The following is a 9,633-nucleotide window of genomic DNA, read 5'->3' as shown; positions in this document are numbered from 1 at the left end:
CAAAGCAGCGCGGGCCTAAGATGCAGATGTCGACGTCAGTCCCCTGGGCAGACAACCTCCACTCCTCTCCCTCTCCTCCTTAGACTCTTAGGCAGGAATGACCACCCTCCAGCCTCCTCCCTTCCAGAGTGGGCAATGGGACCCGTCTCTCTGTCTCAGGTGTTGTAAACAAGGGTGCCAGCGCTGCTGCCGCTGTCCCTCTGCCTCCCTGGGCTCTGGAGGCACCTGGCGCTGAGTGGCTGGGGGGACTTTGGACAAGTTACTTAATCTCTTCTAACCTAGTCTCTCCCGCAGTAGGATGGCTCCACATCTGTACCCAGATCCTACTGTCCTGGGGGGGATCTCCTGCCACACAGGAAAGCACCCTGCACAGTTTCCGGCACAGGTTGGTGTTTGAGCAACATCATCTATTGGTCATCATTTAGCATAGCCTGGAACTCAGTTTTACACTCACGTTGTAAGTCCACGGCACAGCTTCCTTCTTGAGAGGTCAGGCAGAGCCCGGGACAGCTCGGGCAGCCGCCCTGCCGGCCTCCCTCCTGCAGGAACTGTCTTACGCAGCTTGCAGCTTGTGTCCTGCTTAAATGCGCCTGACCCCATAATCCTTTAAAAAGTTTCAGGCTTGACTGAGGCCTGGAGAGGACAGATATTACCCCCAGTTGGCCGAGGTGAAACAGAGGGAGGAGGGGTTGCTCCCCCCTGGCGTCCAGCCCAGAGCGCTCCGCAGCAGCCTCCCCACCCCTCCCGGGGAGCATTCACCCCAGGGCGGACCCCGTGGCTTGTGTTTCCTCGGCACCAGCGGGGACTCCCAGGATGGACCTAGATTTCTCACTGACTAAAGTTCCCTCTCAAAATCCCAACTTGCTCTGCTTCAGGCCAACGTCCCAGGTGCAATCTCTGCCAACGGCCTGGGGTGAGTGCAGCTGCCCCCACCGCTTGGGTGCTGGGACACCAGGAATACACCACAACTGGTCATGGGTCTTTATTTATTGAGTCGAGAATGCACACAAGGTCACATCACACAGCAGATCATTACCAGGGCTCAATAAAAATGATTGTCACTCATTGTGCTTCACAAAAATTTCTTTTAATGAATAAATAATTTGATGAAATCAAAAATATTTACAATATAAACAAGTGGAAAAGCTTTGGATCTTTGAATCTGATCATCGAGCTTTGCATTTCTGAACTGAATTCCTCCCAAGCTTTTCCCTTGGAAACAATATAAATCTGATAGAAACAGCAACTCATACAACATATCTTTGTTCATTATACGTTTATCTGTTAGTCTTGGAAAGCTACATACGCTTATATTATGCAACATGTTAAAATACAAATATTAACTAAAATAATATATTATCATAATGCCAGGGAGCATTCTCCACGGAACAAAAATGTACACTCAGCTGTAACAATAACAAAGGTTCACGGGCCACAAAGTAATACCCTAAAGGTACAAATTCCTTCATAAGAATATAATTGTGCTCTTCAGTTTACCAGATGTCTACGCTGCCCTAGCGAGCCGCCGGCCAGGAGCACGGCACGGACGGCTGTCTGCTGTGGGCTGTTTCTGTCAGGCAGCAGCATTACTGGGAATCGGGCAGTGCAAGCAGGTTTTTTTTTGCAAGCAGTTTTATGAACACTTTCTTGGGCTCTTAAAAAGAGCCAATTATGCAAAGCAAAAAAGCACACTGAGAAGTCTTCATCTCATCCGCACGAACACCATGGAGTCTCGGTTTTGTGGGATGAAAGCATTTGCTGGCAGGGCTCTTCATGCCGTCAGCCCGAATTCAAGTACTCCAGGGCCACCTCGTAGCAGAACTTGTACTGATCCTGGAAAGCAGAAGGGATGAAATGTCATCTCTATGACATCTAAATGTTGTTCCTATTAAAGCAGTTACACCAGATTAGGTTTTAATTGGAAGAAATCAAACTGCTAAGGATTTGAATCAGAAATGACTCGGAAGTGGCAGTTCTGAACCACAAACACGCGGGCTGTTTGTAGCTGTTCCCCACCAGGCCTGATGAAAGGCATTGTGCTATCCATGCTCATTAGAATTCCTGCTATGTTCTAGACAACTGAAACACATATATATGTTTGTCCACGTACATCAACATCCTAAGCACAAAGTATAGGGAAATCAAGAGGTAGAAGGAGAGAGAATGAGGCTGGAGGAAATGCGTTCGTGACTTGCTCATATAAGGCCCTCGATAAATAAACGTGGCTTCACTCCTGGCTCAGCTTTACCTTTGATTTTCAGTCAGCAGGATTTCCTACATTTTATGAGAATTTATTAAGCACCTCTTAAGTACCAAGCACCTTGACCTGGCTTCCCTGACTTTGAGAAGTCCACGGTCCAAGGGGGATGAGATGGGAACCCAATGACAACACCCAAGGCAGAGACCAGTGCGGCCACAGAGGTCCTCTATCAGAGGTCAGTAGGGAAGAGAGCAGAACTTGTCAGGGAAGATCTGCAAAGAGGTAGCAGGCAACAGGAGAGAGAAGGAAGGCATGGAGCTGGGGTCGGTGGTTACACGCCTGGGTGCCCAGGACAGTCCTGATTTATGCCTATTGTCCTGGTGTGATTGTTAGTAGCATCCTCTTTCACTCTCAAAAGCATTCCAGTTTAATGATGAAGTATATGGTCCTCCTACCTGGGATTGAACAGGTCTTCCAGGGAGACGCATCAGGATAAGGAAAGGCATAGAGGGGAAGTATTTGATCCCTCTGGGAGTCACATCCCAGTTCTGGACCAGGCAGTGAATTCATTTTCCTTGAGCACACCTTTCTTAGATCATAGCTTGGCCTGAGCAAGCCCTGTGGTAGGGGAGGCCATTCTGCACCTGTGTTTATGCAGCGTGCTGATGGATGCTCACCTGGGTGTGGCATCTGAACTGAGCAGAGGGACACCGGGCTTGAGGATGCCACCATCGGCCACCTGGCAGCAGCCAGGGTCTGGGATGGAGGGGTTGAGCAACTGTAAGGCTCTCTTCCCACCTAAGAGACGAGCTTTCACCAGTTGTGAGAGTCAGCGCCACTGTCTCATTATCCAACGCAATGGCCACAACCAAGGAAACGGATCTCTTATTGTTGGATTTGTGAAATTAATTAAAAATAAATTTCCATATTTTTTATATCTGCCTCCTAAGTAGTCATTGCAATTTTCCTTTCTTCATCTACATTTTGTTTTCTCAATGCCCCACTAGTCCAATCTATTTATTTAAAGACAAGGGTCACAGTTTGCCCTTCTGAATATAACACACTAGTTCTTGGCACAGAACCTGACACACAGTTGAGGGAGTCAAATGTTAGTTGTATATGGAAATGATGAGAAAATATGGGTTTAGCAGAATTTGATTCAACACAATAAACATTTAAGGCTACAGACTGGGGATTCAAGATACAGCCTCAGTCCTTCAGGAGCTCACAATCTAGAGGTGAAGATAGAAAGCAAACATCGTTTCAATATACTGAAGGTGCCACAAGATTAAAAATCAGTAGCAGTAACATCCTCCAGGATGGTTAAGATAAAAAAAAGACAATAACAAGTGTTGGTGAGGACGTGGAGAACGGGACCTTAGCACACTGCTGGTGGGAGTGTGAGCTCACGCAGCCGCCACGGAAAACTACGGCAGTGCCTCAAAAGCTTAAACCTAGTTACCCTCGGACCCAGCGACCCTACTCCCAGGTGTACACTCAAGAGAACTGACAATATGTCTACACAAAAACTTTCTGACGCACATTCCAGTATTTATTATTTCAGGATTTGACACTTTTATTTTCAGAATATTTAAAAGAAATTATTTGAATTTCAAAATTCTACAAGGCCATGTTTTCAAATCACTGGGCTGACATTGCTTACGACGTGCTCTCACCATTTCTGTTTTTGTGAATCACAGAACAAGTATTTTCATGGACATCTGAGAGAGCCAATCCCTTATTGCATAAACATGATTTTGTACAAACCTAACTGTGAAATTAACTTCAGTGCCTACCATGAACCATCCTTTTAACAAACTGAAATGCTTGTAGAGGAGAAATGTGGCTGCTGGCCTCAGGCCACAGCACAGGCTGGGCAGCAGGTACCTGAGGGGTTTTGGGCTTCACTGCTAAGGGGAGGCTGAGCTGGAAGTCACTGAAGTTGCCCTGTCACAGGCATGACTGTAATTTTCAAAACGAACTCTTCCTCTCTCATCATACCCCTCCTAAGCAAGCTGCCAATCCCCACAGATTCTGTGATGACTGGTTTCTGAATCAGAAAAATAAGGGGAATGAGCAAGAAGACCATAAATTGTCGCGTGCCCTCCCCGAAGCACCCTGGGAAATGCCTGGACGCCCCTACATTGGAAACCTGTGGGGCTCGATTGCCAGGTGCAGGGCTGTCTTCTGCGCCTCCCCTCCTCTCACTTGCTTCTGAACAGTGTAACTAAGCCACACAAGCTGTCCTTGTACTTCAGGGAAAAAAGAACATTTACGTCTTGGTCCCAAGCTCTCTGATTTGGGTGACATTAGCTGGCTTTGGGCGTGAAGAAGTGACTTGAACAGGGGCTCCACCTTGCGCAGGACAGCAACCAGAGTGACAGCTATTTCTCTCTGAGACGCCCGACCCATCTTCTCCCCAGACTACATCTCTGGTTCCCAGGAAGAGGGAGAAAGTGACATCTGAATGGGCGCCTAAATGTGCTTTTAAGTAAAACATGCTTTAAAAGTCCCTGCTCTCTGAGGGAGGGCTCCGGAGGCTCCCCAGAAGGCTCACGCTGTGCCTCCGTTGACACACGCTGCCTGTGTCTGAGGAACGGGGCCCACAGTCAGCATGGCACTCCCAACACCCCGCGTCGCCAGCCGAAGAAGATTCAGAAAGAACGGTCTGCACGGCTCACCGGAGCAAAGCTTCCCTCCCTCGGCACCCACTTACTGAAACTAAGACAAATCTCCCAGCTTCAGACGGGTCTTCTGCCGACAGAGCTCTCAATCTGGACAAAATCCTTCTGATTGATACCCCTTGCCAGGAGGGTGAAATAGTCCCCATGTGCCAATAATTGTGGGTGGGACCATTTGGTTCAATGTTCCCAGCCAGGTCACACTGGGTGATCAGCCACTGTGCCAAGGAGACCCGGCGATGAGACAGCTGTGTGTCTCTGACAATGAACAGAACGGGTCATTGCTCTCATCGACATCTCTAAAAATGTATGGAGAACTTTCTTCCCTCAAAGCCTTGTGCACAGGCCCTGCCTGGTTCTGTATTCAGACCCATCAGCATGTAGCCACAGTCGTCCTTAGGGTCCAGAGGGCAGCCAGGGGCAGCTCAGGATGCATGTGGGTCTGGCTGCAGAGAAGGAATGTCCAGTCACTCAGCAAATATTTACTGGGTCCCTCCTTGGAGCCAGGAGCTCTGCTCGTGCTGAGGGGCGTGGCTGGCCCCTGCTTCAAGGAGATCAGAGTCTGGTGGCAGGAGGAAGGGCCAAGGCATTCACAGAGGTTACTCCAAATGCTTCCCTAAGAGCGCAGGAAGACCGACCACAAGAGGACTCAAGGAGAGGGAGGGCTGTGTGGCAGGGCCAGGCCCAAGGGAAGTAGAATGGCACCGAGTGTCCCCAGAGACAGGCCACACAGCTGGTCGGGGGCACAGCTCAGGGATCTGAGCGAGCCTCTCTGATTCTCAACCCGAGCCTACACCTCCACCCCAACATGCGCACCACCCTCCACATCCACACCCACAAGACACTCACACATATACCCACACACACACACCCCTCACCTTTCAAATAGCCCGTAAATGTCATGTAACTTCACAGGGAGAGCTATAGAGAGGCAGTTTATACACAGAAGTGAGTAGATTTGTTGTGTTGTCCGCACAAGGGGGAGAAGTGTAGACCCCACACCATGTGCCATCTTGCAGGGAGTACCTTGCACAGCATACGGTTTTTAGTATACTGAAGAGGAAAGTGGGGCCATGTCTGGGTGGCCAGTCTAAATTACAGGGCGGGGGAGACACTGCAGAGGTCGGAGACAGAGCAGGGGGGATGGCGGTGAGGGGGTGGGCTTGGACACTCCTGTCAGCCAGCAGGAGGCCTCTTCATCCTGCTGGCCCTGTCTCCCGCCCCGCAGCACAGGGAGTCACCTGCGCTGGCTCCATTCCAGGGCCTGGGCTTTGTTGGTCTGGGGCGTGGCCTGGGCACCAGCATTTGTGAGTGCGCCCCAGGAGATTGTGACGTGCAGCCCGGGCTGAAGCCATTCTAGACTAGACAGTGAGTTTCCTAACCTTGGCTGCACACCAAGATCACTGCGGGGTGGGGGGGCGGGGGCTGTTAATGTTCTGCTGCTGAAGCCAGGTCCCAGATCAGTTGGATCAGAGGCTCTGGGCTGGGTCCAGGGATCTGAATTTTTTTAAAGCTCCCATTTAAAAGAACAGCCAATTTTATAGAAACAGAGAATAGAATGGTGGTTGCTAGAGACGGGGGGAAGGCGGAATGGGGTGATGTTGGTCAAAGGGTACAAAGTTTCAGTTATGAGAAGAATAGGCTTTGAGGCTCTAACGTCCAGCAGGTTAATAACATGTATTGTGTACGTGAAAGTTTCTGAGAGCAGATCTTCAGCGTTCTCCCCACAACCAGACACAATAGAGCCCACCAGGTGAGGTGCCGGGCACACTACTCATCTTGGTCTTGGTAACCATTCTACAGTGTATGTGTATCAAGTCATCACGTTGGCTTGTCCCCACCACATGCCAGGGGAAAGTACGTTCTCTGCTCAAAACCTGTCCCTTAAAGGCTGTGTCTCTGTTAAGACACAGCCCTGGAAACTTCAAAAGCCAAGCGAGGAGGACAGAGGAGAGAGGGGCCCTGCTGGCTGAAACAGGCTGTTTTCCCGCCACTGTAATAGCTTCAGAGGACCTGGGCGCTGAGGACTCCATCTGAATCTGACCAGGCAAGTAGTGGCGAATGTCAGGCTGCACCCGCCTGTCCTGTCCCCTGGGCCCCAGTCCTTTGATGGGGACTCGAGGCTGGCTGAAGAGGAGGATAACTTATAAGCGCGGCTGAAAAAGGGGTCAAGAAAAATCCAGCTGTCCCCGCTGGATAAAAAAATCTAGTCTTGTGTTATAAATTATTCCACTTCCCAGCAATCACCTGGCTTTTCTCTAGAGCCCCCAAACCTAAAAATTCGAAGCAAGAAATCTCAGGGCCTCCTGGATCTCCCTTGAGAGTGCCATGCTTCAAAATGGATGCATGAATTTCAAACTCAGAAGCAATTTAGAAAAATCAGAGCCACAAAAGGAGAGGAGGACGGACACACTGACCTCTCTGCACACTCAGCCCATGTGGCAGGGAGGGTGTGCCATCGTGGCGGGGGACCATGGCTACTTCTCAGCTTTAGCTTGAATCTCGACTCTCTCTTTAGCCCCTTTATCATATTTTAAGTCTTAACCCTACTGCCGCAGTGCTGGGGACCCAAAAACACAGGCTTTCCAAACTTGTCAGCATCAGCCATCTCTTCCTCCCTCTCTCTCACCCCAGGCCATTCTCACGACCTTGGGATTAGTCCTACTGTTTCCTTCAGATCCTTCCCCCACTGACAGAGAAGCACAAAAACCTAATCTAAAAGCATCCTCCTTTAAGCTATTTTACTATTCTTCAGTCACAGTGGTTGGCATTTCAACAGCTCCATACAAAAAGAGAAATTTTGTGAAAGACTCTAAGAAAATAATTGCACACAGTCCTTTGTTTCTCCACTCCTTTAATCCTTTTCTCAGATATGGTCACCATAATTAAATGCAATATTCTGGATGTCAAACTAAAATTCACAGCTTTGATAAATATTAGGTGATTAAGCTATTTATAAAATATATAATTTGAAAATCTGGCATTTCATGTGCTATGATTATTTCTTCTCCGTGGAGACTAAGCTCTTAGCCATGCGGAAGGCACTGCCAGGAACTGAAATTAATAAGGATGTTCACTTGTGAGTTTCAACTATTTCCACATTCCAAATGTGTTGAGATGAAGTCTCCTTGTGAAAACGCAAAGTGAGAGAGGAAGAGGGAGAAAAACTCTTACAAGCAAAGCGACTCATTACGCTTTTGCAAATCCCGTTTCCCTGCACATCTGTGAGCGCCTCAGCTACCCGGGAAGACGCCCACCCAGCAGGACAGAGGGAGGGGCCTACCAGGAGGTCCACCATGTTGGGCTTGTTGTTCCTCAGCGTCTTCACCGCGTGGAAAACATCGACCGTCCTCTGGTGCCGGAGCATCTCGCAGACAATGCTGATGGCACAGAATGTCCCACTGCGGCCTCCCCCGTTCCTGTCAGAAGAGAAATCAGATGGTTGGACCACATTCGCCCTTAGATGGCATTGCTCACACAATCTGTGGAGATGCTGCCCACACCCTAGAGAACCGGGCCCGGTGAAGCTCTCTGAGGCCAGGAACTTCTAATTAAGGCAAATGGAGGCAACGAGCCTCAGCGTTGGGCCCACAGGTCCCTTGATGGGAGGAGACAAGAAGCTGGCACACCCTGTTCTCCCAGCTCCGCCTCAGCCCTAGATTATGTGAACGGAAACAGCACTTTATCAATTTTTATTGCAAGGGCCCACCACGAAAGCTTTTCAGTGAACAGACACATCATCTAGTATCTGCCAGGATGGCTGGTGACGAGTATGGGTTATGTTCAAAGATGGACTTGGCCTTAAAAAAAACCCATTAGTGTTTCATTATTTAGGTCTAAAACATAAGGGCTCTTTTTAAATACAACTTTTATTTTGAACTAATTTTAGATGTACAGAATCACTGCAAAACTAGCATAGAGAGTTCCCTTGCATAGGCACTTTCCCCTGATGTGAACGTCTTACAAGCACAGAACATGATGGAACCCAGGAAAGTAACTGGTACAACACTACTAACTAAACCACAGATCTTAGCCCCATGTCACCAGTTTTTTCACAAGTGTCCTTTCTCTGGTCCAGGATCCCACTTCGCATTTAACTGTCCTATCTTCTTAGTTTCCTCTCTTCTGTGGTGGGTTCTCAGTCTTTCCTGACCCTGAGCATTTTTGAAGAGTACTGGTCAGTTATTTTGTAGAACAGAAAATAGAGAATGTAGATGTAGAAAGTAGCCATGGTTGTCATCCACAATTTAAGAAGTCATTACAAAATATAAATTGTAGAATGTCCCTTTATTTGGGTTTGTCTGATGCTTTCTCATGATTGGAAATGAGGTTATGCATTTTGGCCAGAAAACCACAGACAGGCCGCTGCATCCTTTGAGGGGTTCATGGTGGTGTTCTGCCTTATTGCTGGTGATTTTAACCTTGATCACTTATCAAGACAGTGGGTTTGGAGAGATTTGTTTCGCTGTGTAGTTACTATCTTTTTCTACTTTGAATTTTGGATAATTGGAATCATACAGTATATACTCTTTTGAGTCTAGCTCATTTCACTTAATATTATCTGTGAGAATCATCCGTGTTGTTTCAGCAGTTTATTCTTTTCTATTTCTGAGATGAACTCATTGGACGGATATGCTTCTGTATAATTTATTTCTCCAAGAGCTGATCTCAGAAAATTTGGGCTATTTCCAGCTCTTGATGTTATGAGTAAACCTGCTGTAAACCTTCCTCATGATGCACATGACTGATTTC

At 48.2% G+C, this 9,633-nt stretch overlaps 1 protein-coding gene across 8 annotated transcripts in view; it reads right to left on the bottom strand.

Annotated features, from left to right (window-relative positions):
• Positions 1-1,065: 1,065 nt before the first annotated feature.
• PTPRM (protein tyrosine phosphatase receptor type M) overlaps positions 1,066-9,633 on the bottom strand; it is a 770,187-nt gene continuing 761,619 nt past the window's right edge. For all 8 annotated transcript variants that reach the window (XM_023648190.2, XM_023648193.2, XM_023648191.2 and 5 more), the window contains 2 exons: positions 8,165-8,300; positions 1,066-1,833 (listed from right to left, as the gene is read on the bottom strand). In XM_023648190.2, the coding sequence (XP_023503958.2) occupies positions 1,780-1,833; positions 8,165-8,300 (190 nt within the window). In that variant the 3' untranslated portion in view covers positions 1,066-1,779. The remainder of the gene's footprint in view (positions 1,834-8,164; positions 8,301-9,633) is intronic.

This window comes from Equus caballus, chromosome 8, assembly GCF_041296265.1.
Source record: "Equus caballus isolate H_3958 breed thoroughbred chromosome 8, TB-T2T, whole genome shotgun sequence".
Classification (NCBI taxonomy): Eukaryota; Metazoa; Chordata; class Mammalia; order Perissodactyla; family Equidae; genus Equus; species Equus caballus.
Note: the sequence above shows the minus strand (reverse complement) of the source record. Positions and strands in the feature narration are given on the sequence as shown.